This window comes from Mya arenaria, chromosome 1 (genome assembly GCF_026914265.1).
Source record: "Mya arenaria isolate MELC-2E11 chromosome 1, ASM2691426v1".
Classification (NCBI taxonomy): Eukaryota; Metazoa; Mollusca; class Bivalvia; order Myida; family Myidae; genus Mya; species Mya arenaria.
In genome coordinates this window covers 49711143-49730066 of record NC_069122.1, presented here as the reverse complement: position 1 = coordinate 49730066, position 18924 = coordinate 49711143, and the positions used below count along the sequence as shown (strand labels likewise).

At 36.7% G+C, this 18924-nt stretch overlaps 1 protein-coding gene across 1 annotated transcript; it reads left to right on the top strand.

Annotated features, from left to right (window-relative positions):
- LOC128233746 (polyunsaturated fatty acid 5-lipoxygenase-like) lies at window positions 1-8491 on the top strand. The gene is made up of 6 exons (XM_052947610.1): window positions 1-80; window positions 1244-1430; window positions 3842-4040; window positions 4228-4342; window positions 4848-4994; window positions 5933-8491. The coding sequence occupies exons 2-6, from the start codon at window positions 1248-1250 to the stop codon at window positions 7269-7271; spliced, it is 1983 nt and encodes a 660-aa protein (XP_052803570.1). The 5' UTR covers window positions 1-80; window positions 1244-1247; the 3' UTR covers window positions 7272-8491.
- The last annotated feature ends 10433 nt before the right edge of the window (window positions 8492-18924 follow it).

Genomic DNA, 18924 nt, shown 5'->3' with positions numbered 1-18924 from the left:
TGTGTCACTGTATAACTAACGCACGCTATCCTTCAAATTTCGTCAATCTGTTATGTCCTTTACGGAACTTGATTAGTGTGGTAAGTATAACAATATTTAATTTGTGATGTGTTTTCAATGATTATGACTTTTCTAAATCGCTTCAGTTTTATTCAATTTTAAACTGTAGTACAAAAACGCCACCGTTCTAATTATGATTATGTTTATACTTTGGTCATGCAAAACATATGTGATCAAATATAACTTGCCAAAACAATACATACATCATTCTGTGTCCGTTTACTTCGTGATATTACATACATCATTCTGTGTCAGTTTACATCGTGATAATACATACATCATTCTGTGTCAGTTTACATCGTGATAATACATACATCATTATGTGTCAGTTTACATCGTGATAATACATACATCATTTTGTGTCAGTTTACTTCGTGATATTACATACATCATTCTGTGTCAGTTTACATCGTGATAATACATACATCATTCTGTGTCAGTTTACATCGTGATAATACATACATCATTTTGTGTCAGTTTACATCGTGATAATACATACATCATTCTGTGTCAGCTTACATAGTGATAATACATACATCATTCTGTGTCAGTTTACATCGTGATAATACATACATCATTCTGTGACAGTTAACATCGATCACGCATACAATTTAACTTATTAGAACAACGCAACACTCTGCGTTACTGTATTATGGTGGCATATAACTGCCGTAAGATCACCTGTTAACGTTCGCGAAATGTTTCGTGTTAACCACTTAATTTTCGCAATAATTATTTAGTTAATATTCGCGTTACTTTTTTGGTAAGATAAATATCATAAGACAAACAACAGGCTTGAAAGTGCCCAGAACTGCCACTTATTACCTTTTTTAGCTGTTCAACATTGACAGGTTATCTAGTTAGGGTTTGCGAATACCACTTAATAAGTAACATAATAACTGGTTAACGTAATAAGATGCGTGTTACTACTTAGCTATCTAGTTATAGTTTGCGAGTTGTACTTAATAAGTAACATACTAACTGGTTAACGGATAAGATTCGTGTTACCTCCTATCAATAAATATATTTATACAAATGGTTATCAACTTATGATTTGCGAATTTCACTTAGTAAGTGGAAACACGAATCTTATTACGTTAACTAGTTATAATGTAAACGAACGCGAGTTATTCGCAGCATTTTGAATACAATCACTAGTTTGGAAAATTCTGTGTCCCTGCAGAGAAATGTACGAATACCGGATAACAGTGAAGACGGGTGATCGACCACGAGCGGGTACCAACGGCAACGTTTATGTTGTCCTACACGGCGAAGAAGACCTGGTGATCCCTCCTACAAAGCTTGATGCTTTTTTTCATGACGACTTCGAGCGCGGACAGACGGACGTTTTCACCTTGAAAAATATACAGGTAAATTTGTTTCAGTTCATTGATTAACATTGTATGTAAAGTGGCGCGACAATCAGCTGGTTTAGTGGCACAGCGATAAGCTGGGTCAGTGGCTCAACGATCAGCTGGTTTAGTGGCACGACGATCAGCTGGCTCAGTGGCTCAACGATCTGCTGGTTTAGTGACATGATGATCAGCTGGTTTAATGGCACGATGATCAGCACGTTAAGTGGAACGGCGATCAGCTGGCTCAGTGGCTCAACGATCTGCTGGTTTAGTGGCGTGTAATCAGCTGGTTAAGTGACACGTCGATCAGCTGCTTTAGTGACACGACGATCAGCTGGTTTAATGGCACGATGATCAGCACGTTAAGTGGCACGGCGATCAGCTGATTTAGTGGCACGACGATCAGCTGACTCAGTGGCTCAACGATCTGCTGGTTTAGTGGCGTGATGATCACTGGTTAAGTGACACGTCGATCAGCTGCTTTAGTGACACGACGATCAGCTGGTTTAATGGCACGATGATCAGCACGTTAAGTGGCACGGCGATCAGCTGGTTTAGTGGCACGGCGATCAGCTGGTTTAGTGGCACGACGATCAGCCGGTAAAGTGACACGACGATCAGCTGGTTTGGGGACACGACGATCAGCTGATTTAGTGGCACGACGATCAGCTGGTTAAGTGATACGACGATCAGCTGGTTTAGTGATACGACGATCAGCTGGTTTAGTGACACGACGATCAGCTGGTTTAATGGCACGATGATCAGCACGTTAAGTGGCACGGCGATCAGCTGGTTTAGTGGCACGGCGATCAGCTGGTTTAGTGGCACGACGATCAGCCGGTAAAGTGACACGACGATCAGCTGGTTTGGGGACACGACGATCAGCTGATTTAGTGGCACGACGATCAGCTGGTTAAGTGATACGACGATCAGCTGGTTTAGTGATACGACGATCAGCTGGTTTAGTGGCACGACGATCAGCTGGTTTAGTGATACGACAATAACCTGCACCAAGATCAGGTTATATAGGTACACGACCCTCAGCTGGCTTAGTGACACGACTATCAGATGTTTTTTGGCACGACGATCGGCTTGTTTAGTGGCATGACGATCAGCTGGTTTAGAGGCACGGCGATCAGCTTGTTTAGATGCACGGCTATCAGCTGGTTTAGGCACAAGACGATCAGCTGGTTTAATGGCACGACGATCAGCTGGTTTAATGGCACGACGAACAGCCGGTTAAGTGGCATGACGATCAGCCGGTGAAGTGACACGACGATCAGCTGATTTGGTGACACGGCGATCAGCTGGCTCAGTGGCACGACGATCAGCGGGTTAAGTGACACGACGATCAGCAGGATTAATGGCATGACGATCAGCCGGTTAAGTGGCACGACGATCAACCGGTTAAGTGGCATGACGATCAGTCGGTTAGGTGGCACGACGATCAGCCGGTTAAGTGGCATGACGATCAGCTGGTTAAGTGGCACGACGATCAGCCGGTTAAGTGGCATGACGATCAGCCGCTTAAGTGCCACGACGATCAGCCGGTTAAGTAGCATGACGATCAGTTGGTTAAGTGGCACGACGATCAGACGGTTTAGTGACAAGACGGTCAGCTGGTTTAGTGGCACGACGATCAGCTGGTTAAGTGACACGACGATCAGTTTGATTAGTGGCACGACGATCAGCTGGTTTAGTGGCACGACGATCAGCTGGTTAAGTGACACGACGATCAGCTTGATAAGTGGCACGACGATCAGCTGGGAGGCCTTGGTGAGTAGCGAGTGATACGAACCACTGAGCTTACCGAACAATGAACTTAGTGTCATATTTCCGTTAATTCGCTTCATACTGTGATAATTGAACTTATGCGAGTTTTAAAAATGAATACAAATAAAAGATCAAAGGATGAGAGCGAAGAGGTCCTATCTGCTTCTTTATCTAGTGCCACTTGGAACCTGTTCATCTTGACCCCTCATAACAAAAATCGTGTTTTTACAGAAATCACGACTAAGATCTTTTATTGAAATAGCATTAAGTATCGAGGTAAATCTCTTTTCGTTCATCTCGCTTTATATTATATTATCAAAAACTCAAATTTAGAGGAACACAATCATGAGAATTTTGCATACGCTATGTTTATTTGGTACTGAAACAATTTAATGAACCACACCACTACAGTATATCTGCATGGGCAGGTCCAATATTTGGCCTTAGAAGGGCGCGTAACCTTGAGGCGCAAACTGACAGTCTATAATTGCACATTCTGGTGTTATTTGTCCTACCCTATTGACATTGACAGTTCACTAAGACAATATTAGGGAGAGGGACTTGGGCGCGTCAGGTCCCCCGCACCCCGCCACCGCCACGCTCCTGGACCCGCTAGTGTCTATAATCTTTGATGTTTTAGACTTTATTTGCAGTTTGAGAAAGTGTCGGTGCTGGAGCTATGGAGGGACGACGCAGGGTGGTATACGGAATGGAACATTGATACGATCACGATTGAAAACCTTTCGGGAGGATGGGAAGCCGTGTTCCCAGTGTTCCGTTGGATCAAGCCGAATGTCCACTACAAATTCAGACCATATGACACCTGCCTCCCCCAGGACGACCTGTTTCCAGGTAGGAAGTACATTAAGCAAAATGAAATGGTTACTATGTTTAAATTATCAAGCAGATTCAAGATTTAAATGTATGAAAAAATCAAATCGCATTGACATTCACCAGACGTTTAATACAGATAAACCATTTACTGACGTTGTGACAGCGAGTTTACTTAACTTATTAACATTAATGATTCATATCACAGAGCAACGCACTCGAGAACTTGAGGAGAAGCGGACGTTGTATAAATACTCGCAGTTGGAACCAGGATTTCCAGTACAAGTGCCTGAAATCCCCATAGATGAAGAGTTTTCATTCAGGTTTCATACATGTATTATAATAATTGTTAAACCGGGTTAATAAAATACTTAAGGGGTAGATTGATTCAAACTGGAAATTGACAAAGGAAATACATGTAATAAAACTTTATTATGTAATTATCAAACCAAAACACAAATGATTGGCATTTTGGACGAACATTCAGGACTCATATTCGATATAACTTAAAAAGAACAAAAGAGCCAGTTCTTCAGAAGATTAAACTTACCAGTTAAATTTGTTTCCTAAATTGTATTGCATGTCTTGGTCTATGGCTAAATCAAATGTACGCAACATTCTCTATTGCCAAATGTGATATTGAAACCCTGTGCTATGGAACGTCATTAATACCCCATTTACACTGTTACTACGTCGCGTCAAGACATACACGTCGTAAGTTTCCGAAACGTCGTAAGAGTGAGACGGGGGTCTAAATTTTTAGGTGTTTTACCTTAAGTTAAATTGAAACCATATGAAAAGGAAAATACTTTTTTGTTGCACCTTTAGTTACCAATGGGACATTACTAAGAAGAAGTTGATTCTCATGGGGACCAGTAAGTTGAAGACGCTGTTTCGCGGTGACTGGGAGTCGGTGGAAGACGTCGAGAGCATCTATGATGATAACATGTTCCCGCGTCCATCCGACTGCACAAGGTACACATGACCATTCACTGGCTCACCTTGAATATTATATAAATATTAACTTTGGATTACTTTTTGAAAGTATGGCTTGGGCACTTGCCTTTTTTCGACTACTGCGCTTGACCCTGTAGTTAGCATCGTATTATTGACCCCGTAAATTGCATTCATATTATACTTCACTTAGTGATTTTCTTTATATAATTACTTATGTTGGAAAAACATTAGATTATAGACGGCAAACCGGATATGTTTATTAACTAAAATCTTCAATAACTTGGTGTGAAACGAACTTGAAAGTTGAGAAAAAACACTTTCAGTTAATTGAAGGAATCATTTCTGTAATAAGCTATACACGACTAAATAAAATATTAACACTTAACTGCTTAACATTTTTACAAGTGATGTATGGCGGTATTTTTCACCTTAATACAAAATGAAACTAGGCCATTTAAAAAAAACACGCAAAAATGTGTCTTATTTTATCACAGTGTATTGAAGATTGTTTTTTTATTTCAAAAATAAAGACTGATATTTCTGTGAGTTGCGATTTGGTTTATGGCGATCCCATCAAATAGTGGTTATTTCCCTTTGGTCTAAAGTAATCACTGCCGTCACGCATTTTCGATATTATGAAATGGTAATCAAAATCACGTGACTTCATTCAAAAAATTAGATTATTTCTTTCATCTGAAATCATTTCTGATTTTTAAACTTTGAAAACAAAGTTATTTAATGGAAGTTGAAATATTGCATTAATATGTGTAAAAAGATTTAAAAACCAAGCAACTTTATATAGCTGAAATCTAGCTATTTTCGTACGTGGTTACAGAGATCTTCTCTGAGATCATTGCGCAGGAGATTGCGAACTTTGGTCTGGTGCTTCAAAAAAAAAAGGAGAGCTTTATATTTCAAATAATACTTGTAATTTATTAATATTTGTATTTTTTCAGATGGCTCAGTGACGAGAAATTTGGACAGCAACGTTTTGACGGTTTGAACAGCATGGTCATTCGTCTGTGTTCGGTGCTGCCTCCGAAGATGGCCGTTGATGACGAAATGATGCGTCCCTTTTTGCAGGGCCTTTCTCTTGAGGATGCGATAAAGTCAAAGCGAACCTTTGTGGTAGATCATAGCATCATGGATGGAGTGACCACTCGCCCTGGGGTTTCCTCTTGTGCTCCTATTGCGCTCTTCTTTCGTCGGGATGACGGCAAGATAGTGCCTGTAGCAATCCAACTGTTTCAGCACCTGGCGCCCGACAATCCTGTGTTCTTGCCGTCAGACCCCAAATACACATGGATCTTGGCGAAAATGTGGTTTAACTGCGCGGACGCACAAGTTCATCAATGGATCGCTCATCTTGGCTTCACCCATATCATCATGGAAGGCTTCGTTATCGCCACTCACCGTCATCTATCTCAGTCGCATCCCATATTTAAACTGCTGGCTCCGCACTTTTTGTACCTGATTGCCATAAACCACCGCGCTGTAGAGACGCTAATGAACCCTGGCGGCCATATTGACAACACTCTCAGTGTGGGCAAAGACGGTGGGGTCCAGTTAATCGGCCGCCACCGTTCATTATGGCGTTTAGACGTAGCCGGTACCCTTCCAGCCGATCTTAGGACCCGCGGAGTGGAAGACCAAGAGATAGTTCCTGACTACCCTTGCCGAGATGACGCCTTGCTCTCTTACAACGCCATAAGCTCGTACGTAACGAAGTACGTACATCTCTACTATGCCTCCGACGAGGTGCTTATTAATGATCCAGAAATTCAGTCGTGGCGCCGCGACCTTGATCTCCCAATGGAGGCTGGCGGCCTTGGAATCATAGGAGTCCCCGGAAGTGATGGAAAGTTCACTACACGTGATCAATTTATCACGGTTCTGACAAGCATTATATACACATGTAGTGTTGGTCACGCATCTGTGAACTTCAAACAATATGACGAATATGCATTTCCTATGAACTACCCGTCATGGCTGAAGGGTGATCCTCCGAAGGACAAATCTGCAAAAACAGAAAGGGATATTTTAGACGCCATCCATTCACGAAAGGCTCAAATGAAAGTGATGTTGGTTTCAAAGATTTTGAGTGAACGCAGTACAAGGCCGCTTGGGGATTTCGCGATCGACTACGTTTACGATCCTCCTGCGGTACAAATACAGAAGGAATTTCGCGAGCAGCTCAAGAATATCAGTGACGTCATCAAGCGCCGAAACGAGACTAGGGAATGTCCCTATCCCTATTTGGACCCGGCGGAAATTCCAAACTCTATAAGCATTTAAGATCAAACGTTAATGGACAGTGACACTATCATTTGTAACAGGAAAACGACAATACCCTCACATTCTTATAATATTGTATCGTACATTTTTTAAATTAGCACTATGTTTTCCCGTAGATATACTTAATCAGACTAACAATTCACGCAACAAGCGATGCATTTAAATGATTCTTTCTTGTTTGTTATCATCTTTAATTCAGTGGATCATAATGTATACACTGCACATACGAATAGCAAACGTATGTATTTTATGTATAAAACACGTTGAAATCAAGGAACGCATTATGTGCGTTTCGTTGATTTTTGTGAAACATATAATGGAAAATTGTTTGTTTTAGTTTACATTTGGATTATATTTCACCTAGTAAGCACCAAAAGCCATATTTTACGAGTGCCGTAGCCACGAGTTATATATTTATTTACTTTGTTTTATGAGGTCAAATATATATTGCGATATTAATTAGTACATTATTTAATGAAAGTACATAAATTGACACTCAATTGTAGTATTTCAAAAAAGCACGCCAATTTGTATGCGGACCTAACGCCATTTCGTAAATGACGTCGTTGAGATTGTGTCCAAGCCATGTGCGCAATGACTTTTGATTTGGAAGTGAGAGCCGGCCAAATTTCCAAACAGAAACTATTATTAATTTGTTATTTCACTTTTTGAAACAGCGTATTGGTTGATATATCGTTACAGTTTTTTTATTAAATGTCTCATGTCATAAATCCAAATTTTAACGCACTCTTATTAAGGATAAAAAAATCATTTCGGGGTAATTTATGATGTGATGGTATGGCCATGCTAAATAGTTAAAGCCCCCAGTAGACTCGGGTTCCAGTGAATTCTTGTTTCACTGACCGTTTCAAGGCGGTAATCCCATTATTCAACGGTTAATCCATTTTGATGAGGGTATGGTTTGTTGGTGTTGTTTGTATTTAAGTATGTGATGTTAATATGTATGTGTCTATAGTTCAGTCTCGTTTGGGCCCTTGCCTTGTGCCACTAAACAGGGATTATTTTTGAACTTTCGACTACTGGGTTTGTCCCTGTATTTTTCATTGTATTATTGTCTATTTTTTCGAATCTTTCCTACATCTTATTTATGACTAATTCATTTGGGGAGCATCTTCTAAGCAAACATTATGATATACATTGATTTCAATCCTAGTATTTACATTTCTTCATTCTTTCTTTCGTCAGAAATAAAGTGAAACTAAAAAATGGCTGTTTTTGTTTATATTCCGACCGGGAAGGTCTATCTATACAAGCCTTAGCCAACCAAAATTGGTTTCTGCCTTTATATTTCGGTGACACTATTCGCTGTAACAAAGCTACTCTTATATCTTCAACAATTTTTAGTCGGATATTTTTTGCGAAATTAAGTCGATAATTTTACATCTTTTACATTTCAAAGTTATTCACCGGCGAACCTGTTGTATTTTTGAGTGCAGAACAATACACACACATGGATTAAAATATCTGTTTTGGTGGTGAATATAACGCGCTATTCTTATAAAATTATATACCATCATTTTGTAATTGTTTTGATAGTAAACATGACACTAACGAAAGCGAACTATTTGAAGTTGCGAGACTGCAGACGACCGAAAACGAACACTCATATTATGATCTGTTGACAGGAATGAGGGCCATTTTACATGATAATGACGTCATATATGATATAAAAAGAGGATATGCGTAGTATATGTAATAATTCAATTCTGATAACGAAAAAGAAACTACTGGAAATATCCTAGTGCTTAACCTAATACTTACTTGTTTAGATAAAGGCCAAATAACAAACGAAAAACACACAAGGCGCGCAAAAGACAACAAAACTTATTCACATAGATATCAATACAAGGTCGAGGTTGTCGCTTTGGAAATACATACACATATAGTCCGATGTATGTGTTGTATATTTGTGTTGTATGTTTGTGTTGTATTTTTGTGTTGTATGTATGTGTTGCATGTTTGTGTTGTATGTGTGTGTTGTATGTTTGTGTTGTATGTTTGTGTTATATGTATGTCTTGTATGAATGTGTTGTATGTTTGTGTTGTATGTATGTCTTGTATGTTTGTGTTGTATGTATGCCTAGTATGTTTGTGTTGTATGTTTGTGTTGTATGTATGTCTTGTATGTTTGTGTTGTATGTATGCCTTGTATGTATGTCTTGTATGTATGTGTTGTATGTATGTCTTGTATGTTTGTGTTGTATGTATGCCTTGTGTGTATGTCTTGTATGTTTGTGTTGTATGTATGTCTTGTATGTATGTCTTGTATGTTTGTGTTGTATGAATGTCTTGTGTGTATGTCTTGTATGATTGTGTTGTATGTATGTCTTGTATGTATGTCTTGTATGTTTGTGTTGTATGTATGTCTTGTTTGTATGTCTTGTATGTTTGTGTTGTATGTATGTGTTGTATGTATGTCTTGTGTGTATGTCTTGTATGTTTGTGTTGTATGTATGTGTTGTATATATGTCTTGTATGTATGTCTTGTATGTAAATCTTGTGTGTATGTCGTGTATGTTTGTGTTGTATGTATGTCTTGTATGTATGTCTTGTATGTTTGTGTTGAATGTATGTCTTGTGTGTATGTCTTGTATGTTTGTGTTGTATGTATGTTTTGTATGTATGTCTTGTATGTTTGTGTTGTATGTATGCCTTGTATGTATGTCTTGTATGTATGTCTTGTGTGTATGTCTTGTATGTTTGTGTTGTATGTATGTCTTGTGTGTATGTCTTGTATGTTTGTGTTGTATGTATGTCTTGTATGTATGTGTTGTATGTATGTCTTGTGTGTATGTCTTGTATGTTTGTGTTGTATGTGTGTCTTGTATGTATGTCTTGTATGTTTGTGTTGTATGTATGTCTTGTATGTATGTCTTGTATGTTTGTGTTGTATGTATGTCTTGTATGTATGTCTTGTATGTATGTGTTGCATGTATGTCTTGTTTGTTTGTGTTGTATGTTTGTCTTGTATGTATGTGTTGTATGTTTGTCTTGTATGTATGTGTTGTATGCATGTGTTGCATGAATGCCTTGTATGTATGTGTTGTACGTTTGTCTTGTATGTTTGTGTTGTATGTTTGTGTTGCATGTATGCCTTGTATGTATGTGTTGTATGTTTGTGTTCTATGTATGTCTTGTATGTATGTGTTCTATGTATGTCTTGTATGTATGTCTTGTATGTATGTCTTGTATGTTTGTGTTGTATGTATGTCTTGTATGTATGTTTTGTATGTATGTGTTGTTTGTATGTCTTGTATGTTTGTGTTGTATGTATGTCTTGTATGTATGTGTTGTATGTATATGTTGTATGTATGTGTTGTATGTTTGTGTTGTATGTATGTTTTGTATGTATATCTTGTATGTATGTGTTGTATGTATGCCTTGTATGTTTGTGTGGTATGTTTGTTTTGTATGTGTGCCTTGTATGTTTGTGTTGTATGTTTGTGTTGTATGTATGCCTTGTATGTATTTCTTGTATGTATGTCTTGTATGTTTGTGTTGTATGTATGCCTTGTATGTTTGTGTTGTATGTATGTCTTGTATGTTCGTGTTGTATGTATGCCTTGTATGTTTATGTTGTATGTATGTCTTGTATGTATGTGTTGTATGTATGTCTTGTATGTTTTTGTTGAATGTATGCCTTGTATGTTTGTGCTGTATGTTTGTGTTGTATGTATGCCTTGTATGTATGTCTTGTATGTATGTGTTGTATGTATGTGTTGTATGTTTGTCTTGTATGTATGCCTTGTATGTTTGTGTTGTATGTTTGTGTTATATGTATGCCTTGTATGTATGTCTTGTATGTTTGTGCTGTATGTTTGTGTTGTATGTATGCCTTGTATGTATGTCTTGTATGTATGTGTTGTATGTATGTGTTGTATGTTTGTCTTGTATGTATGCCTTGTATGTTTGTGTTGTATGTTTGTGTTATATGTATGCCTTGTATGTATGTCTTGTATGTATGTCTTGTATGTTTGTGTTGTATGTATGCCTTGTATGTTTGTGTTGTATGTATGTCTTGTATGTATGCCTTGTATGTTTATGTTGTATGTATGTCTTGTATGTATGTGTTGTATGTATGTCTTGTATGATTTTGTTGTATGTATGCATTGTATGTTTGTGTTGTATGTATGCCTTGTATGTATGTGTATGTGTTGTATGTTTGTCTTGTATGTATGCATTTTATGTTTGTGTTGTATGTTTGTGTTGTATGTATGTGTTGTATGTTTGTGTTGTATGTTTGTGTTGCATGTATGTCTTGCATGTATGTGTTGTATGTTTGTGTTGTATGTTTGTGTTGTATGTTTGTGTTCTATGTATGTGTTGTATGTATGAGTTGCATGTATGTCTTGTATGTTTGTGTTGTATGTTTGTTTTGCATGTATGCCTTGTATGTTTGTGTTGTATGTATGTGTTGTATGTATGTCTTGTATGTTTGTGTTGCATGTATGTGTTGTATGTTTGTGTTGCATGTATGTCTTGTATGTTTGTGTTGTATGTTTGTCTTGTATGTTGGTGTTGTATGTATGTGTTTTATGTATGTCTTGTATGTTTGTGTTGCATGTATGCCTTGTATGTTTGTGTTGTATGTATGTGTTGTATGTTTGTGTTGTATGTTTGTGTTGTATGTATGTGTTGTATGTTTGTGTTGTATGTAAGCCTTGCATGTATGCCTTGTATGTTTGTGTTGTATGTTTGTCTTGAATGTATGTCTTGTATGTTTGTGTTGTATGTATGTGTTGTATGTTTGGGTTGTATGTTTGTGTTGTATGTTTGTCTTGAATGTATGTCTTGTATGTTTGTGTTGTATGTATGTGTTGTATGTTTGGGTTGTATGTTTGTGTTGTATGCATGTGTTGTATGTTTGGGTTGTATGTTTGTGTTGTATGTTTGTCTTGAATGTATGTCTTGTATGTTTGTGTTGCATGTATGTCTTGTATGTTTGGGTTGTATGTTTGTGTTGTATATATGTCTTGTATGTTTGTGTTGTTCTGTACGTTCTATGTCTCTCGTTTAGTGTCCGTTTGGGGTTTGGCCGTGCGCCTTTAAACAGTGTCATCGTACATTGTTTGGCTTCTTAATTTGAATCCATTATCGATCTTAGCACTTGTTGGACCCGTCAGTTTTTAATAGTATTGTCTTTGGAGAATACCAGTTGGCAAGTTGTTGCTGGACACTTTCCGCAGTGTTTTTCAGTTATCAACCTGAGATTTTATATATATTTTTCTGAACACTGAACTTCAGCTCTTTTTCAGAAACTTATAAGAGTCCGCAATGAGTGATATTTTCTATTGATATTCTCCATGTGAAAATCTATAACGATCTTACACTCAAACAAACATTTTTTAAATCATATGCACACAAAGGATATAAATTACATAGAATTGTACCTTTTTAATCACAAAAAGAAATAGTGCCGATTTGTTTGCGAAACAATTAAATTTAATTCGCTGATAAATCTTTATAAATCACCGGATAGCATATTATAAATAACATATTGTTGTTTTCCATTGTTCCGAATAATATGTACAAATTGGGTTAAATTCTAGTTCGTCGGTAGTCATTCTCGGACTTTTCCTTATTAGTTAAATTATTTTTAAAAAGGAAGTAAATTTGAAGCTTTCCATTGCCATTAAGTAATAATTAGATGACATGATGTTATATCCTAATGGTGAAGAATGGGCGGAGTGAAGGTAGCGCTACTTCAGGTAACAATTGGTCCAAAGCAGAGATACTAGCGAGTGAAGTTTTTTTTTTGTACATGTATTTTGCATAGGATAGCAAGTCGAAACTATAAACCTTCTTGACCAGTTCTCTGGGATAACATAGGTATCCGCATACGTCTAATAATACAAAATAAGATAACCAGGACAGTCAGTATCAGTTTTAACTTGAAGTTTCAGCAAACCTTGTAAATAATGAATAATTATCCCAAAGTGGGTAGTGGTGTATCCTGTACAAATAAGATTTCGATTTCAAAGAACAGGGGCATAGAACTGCAGCCTATTGTATTAAGCCGATTACGTCTTTGGTTTGATCAAAGTTATTCAAAATAAGTATTGATTAGTCAATATATATCCATAATAATAACTACTAATCAATCATTCGTTTTAATGAGTCAACTAGCCAACAGTTTTATACACTGCTGCTGATAACAGATTCAAAGTGTTGCATGATATCCTGTATATCGTTCCTGTTTGTTATTTCATCTGAATGACGTCATCAGTGACGTGATATTTCGACGTTTACACATTTTGGAAATACCCATGTACCTCCATGTCACACGTATTAATGTAAACGTGTAGTATCGACTTCCCTTCCATATGATCACTGACGGACAATGTCCAGTATACCTTATTGTCAGATCAAATATATATAAGATATCACTACTTCACTCGCTTATGCCGATCTGGAAAGTTATAAAACATTGCTACCTAATTATCGAATCTGTGTTCTTATTTCATGTATTCTAAGATGTCTTTTCAGCTGATCTTATTGTCTTCGACCCGCCATTCCCCATAAAGAAGGTGACTATTCCTATTTCTTGCAATGAAAATGAAATTACCACTCAATGTAGTTCATGCCTGATGCACGACGGCATTATCAATCTCTGATTTTGACGGAACATCCGGAGACGCCGAAACATCTTATTCACACTAAATTTTCGTCCACGGCCGATTCGTCTTGAAATGTCCAGCAAAACTGCAAGACACAGGCCTAACAGGATAAATTTAACTTCCATAGGAGCCATGAGTGTGTATAAAAACTGTTTCACCCCTGCCATAGTACCTTCTCCTTTTCTTCAAGTGCGCAAAGGTTGTAAGTTTGCAATCGATTCCAGGGGTTGTTTTCTATACCCAACTTAAGTTTATCTTATGGTAATCCATTGTTGAATTGATTCACTCTGTTGGTCAGTTATTAATAACAAGAAATCCGATTAGCTACACCTTTCGTGGATCCAATTAAGACCAATATTGATTACCAGCCTTGACTAGCCTTTTTGTATCAACAATCCACTTCGTTGCTTTAATGTTAAACATTGACTAGTGCAAGCTCTAACAAGGTGATCTCACTTTTATCATCATTATAACATGTCATAGTCTCTTATCCACTTTCATATCCGTCTAAATCCTATGTTGCGATCTTATAAAATATAATAAAAAATCAGTTGAATATCTTTCTGTTACAACTTATAGAATTAATCCAACTCGTATTACTTAAAGTAACGGAGAAGTAAGTAATGGTCTGTTTAAGACTAGTTTGTCTTAGAATACCTAGTTATTATAACTGGTATCGGAACTAACAATACCGGGTGGTCAGCATCCTTAATTGGCTAAATTAGTTCATAGGGACGCACGTTAATAGAACAGCCAACTCATAAAATATTGACGTACATCGATACCCATGTCATATACTCAAGTTGGCTGGTGGAAAGTCAGGCTGCTTTCTTAAAGGCAATATAACATCCTACGTTTGAGTAAAACGAATTAGAAGGAAATTATTTTCACTTGTTTATAATGGAATAACCGCCAGGTGGCGTTTAATAAGCACGAGTGATTCATATGCACGAGTATTTAGTGCGCATATGAATGTAAATACATTGAGCTTTGGGGAACCGATACGTTCACATCGATTCAATTGATTGTTAAAATTTTATATGCAAATGTTTACTGTGAAAGTTTTCTGTTATTACGCAATTTCATCATATGAATGCTCTATTTGTTTTCACTTGTCTACAGAGAACATAGCGATGAAATATTCACTTGTATAACTTGATGTAGTACTTATACATGACTCGTGTAAATGATATATTTTCTATACATCATTGTTAAGGAACTAATGGGTGATGAGGCCCGACATCTAGTGGTACAAGACAAATCCTGAAAATCTGGATGCCAAACGAGCAGAGGTTTCGGAGTGGTCTCCAGAAGGAGGGTTTTTACTTTGCTCATGTTGCAAGTTCGTGCTGTATGTGTTCATCGTTTTCCCCAAGTGCTTCTCTGATACTTCCAAAACACTACTATTGAAAATAATTGTTTTTGTTGTTTTCTATATGAGGTTATAGAACAACTCAAGGAATACTCGTATTTAAAATCAATACAATAAACATACATTTTGAGTGAATTACCTTTTACTACTTACTTAATAATGCATATATGGAAAATATCAATTACTGATTACAAATTTGTAACCGTGTGTTTAATAGCTGAAAACGCGCAAATATTAAAGATCAATAAAGATTTACGACACTCAACAATCGTCTCTTAAGGTAGTTATGCCGCGTTTTATACACTTGGATTAAACACGGTATCCTTCATAAGAACCACTGTTTTCGATATTTTTCCCTTTCGGTAAATTAAAAATATATATATTTTTTTACTTGCGCACCTCCCTCAGAACCGAGATTGTTTTGGTTTAAAGTGTTGGCGGGGGGGGGGGGGGGGGGGGGGGGTGATCCACCAAGAAAATATTAACAATTTCTTGTCCGAAATAGTGCATTTTGGAGCGTATGTTTTTCTTTTTTCTCCTATATTTACAAAAAAGGGACGGTTATAGGGGGAGTATGCACCGGGTGCGCCCCACTGAATCCGCTAATGATCTTTTAGGTAACCGATGTACACCAATGTGATTATTGAATGCCTGGTGACCAGATAATATTTGCTTATCACTTGAAGGGATTTAATGTGTAAAGAAGAAAAAGTCAATACTGATAACAACATGTACACATGATGTTTTGACCATGAATCATTAAACATAGATCATTTCACTTCCGATTTCAATTAAAATGAAAATAAAAATACAAACTATATCTGTAATGTATTGTCGGTCATTTATTTCACACATCAGTAGTAAACTTGTAATTAGTAAGCAATAACCCTTTCAAATAAAACCAAAATTACATGGTGTCACCAGGTATCTAAATTTAAAAACCCAACTCATTGCCAATGGCTGAATGGAATGACAAGCTAATTTGTACTGCGGATACCTTAGGGAATTTGTTTTCCTTTGTATATAGTCGAAACTCGTAGGTTCGAACTCCCTTAGCTTGAATTCCTCGTTGGCTCAAAAAAGATGATGACTGATTTCTTTATTATACTGAAGGTAAACATTACCGCTTGGCACGAATTTTCCGAGGTATTTTCGCAGGCCCCTGGGAGTTTGAGCGACCGGTGTTCGACTGTATAGTATTTGAGAAGTAGCACTGAAACATTAGAAACTACAGGGACAAGCCTGGTAGTCAAACTTGTTCTCCCATCTCGCTGGAACTCTTTTGTGCGTAATGAAAATAAATGCGTTTAGATATGTGATAATTCGTGGTTGTCACGGATATACGCGCAAATATTCAAATTATTTCGGGAATAATTAAAACAAATGATATGAATATATATTTTATTTTGGCCGAAAAATCACCCAAATCAGCCAAATCACCCATAAATCGGGGAAATATTAATTAAAACACAATACACTTAATTACAAATAAAAGATAAAATTACAATATAATACAGTGCATGAAGGGCGGGAGGGAGGGTACAAATATTCGACGACCGTTCCCGCGACTTAAATTCTAACAATGAATGTGAACGCCAAATTAAGGAAATCAAGCGAAGAATTACCGAAAAGGAATTAAAGGTACTAGAGGTACAAGAGTTATCTCCCTAATTATTAAGATTTTTGAAGCAAAAATTGCAAATTATTTCGGGAATAATTAAAACAAATGATACGAATATATATTTTATTTTGGCCGAAAAAAAGGCTGCATAATTATTACACACATATGATACAGAACAATAGCAGCCAAATCACCCAAAACAAAAACTCGGCCAAAAAAATAAATAAATTGACAGAGCTACATGTCTAGCGGCCTGAATCAAACATTCGTTAGAAAATGTAAATAACGTAAATAGCAGTCCGACTTCCAGTTGCCAAATAAATGAACAAGTTCACCTGGAACTTCACACTTAACGAAAACAGATTCACCACCTCTTCTAAAAGAATGTAAAGTATACCCAGAGGCTCCATATACAGAAGTGAGTTTCATGATGCATTTAAAAGTTCTGTCAAGCTTACTTGCATTCAGAAGAACTAAAGAATGAGACTCTTCGACACTAAACCGAAGATCTAATGAGTTTGCTGGATTATATTACACAAATGACTTTATGCGACAACTGGACATAGCGGAGATGTGTCATTCTTATACATCGGTAAAACAACATTATTGTCTCCACATTGATTTGTCAAAGCGTATTTAACATTCAGACCGACGGAGTCACAGAAACAGGGTTTTTTTTCGTGAAAGATGGGCACATGTGGCATTACAATAAAATTCAGACTGGTATTTTGATATATTATAGCAATACATATATAAAGAACTTGTATTTTTTGGGGTTCCACTTGATTTGCGTTTCATGTATTTCAGTACATGTTCGTATGTTTTATACGTGTATACGGTAGCACATAACTGTTTGTTAACTCTTCATTTTGTCAAATTCCTCGAATGAAAGTGTTATTGTACTTTTTAATGTCTTCGTAAGTAGAGATTGACAGCTGACTAGATGTAATTATAATTCTGTGAAATGTCAGAAAATGGAGACTCCGAATGTATGCAAAGAATGCGGAATGGCATTTAAAAACAAAAAACACTGATTTCTTACTTTTTTCCTTTTCAAAGATAATTTTTATTTTGGTCTTGCCATATTGAAAGAAGTTACTTTGGAAAGAGATAAAAAGGGTAATATGTTTAAATGCAAAAACATTGAAAACAAAATATGAAAACGGATGAACAGGTTAATTTGATGTTTGAGAATATTTTTTATTTGAACTAATAAACTGTTATATCAAAGCTTTAATTCTAAAATATCTGGCTGTGTGAGACTTAAATAGGAAGAATTGACAATACCGTGTTGTATAAAAAATTGTCAAGCCATATCGGTGTTTGACTGAAACTGCCGTGTGACACGTATAATTTGTATCTTAAGCATCAGAGAGAACGCCAAAATGAAAAAAACAGGAGGTATATCATTCAGCTGAAATATTGAAACATAAAATAGAAGTGCTGTTAAAAACATTACGACATACAACGGACGTGAATGATAACAACACTCAAGTTTGAATTGTTTTGGGGCATTTCTTGAAATCGATCATATAATAAACTTAACACTCCTTTTCTTTTTTGGCTGTGTTAGGAAGCGGAGATTTTTCGCACTGTGGCTAATTGTGATATGCCTATTCAATTGTATATATCATATAAAAATAGGAGCATTCAAAAAATCGCCACAAACGGGCCACTAGCTACAGATATGTTTTATTCGACGTCAGTTCAGATAATATGCACAAGTTAAACTACCTGATTTTTTTGAAAGAAATGTATGATGACAGCAATTGCTGAACTGCATATTTAAAAGTAATCGAACTTATTATGGCAGACTTTCTCTTGAATAAATTGATAGACAATATTTCAATTGCATATGAAATATAATTGTTAAACATTTTGTTATTCAGGTGTGCGTAATTATGCAAACATTCTTAATACAAGTTAAATAAATAAAAAAAACATGAACACTACTAGAATGACTGTTTGTCTGAATGTTAAAACGCATTCATTTCTTCATTGCCACTCTATACAATGCGCCAA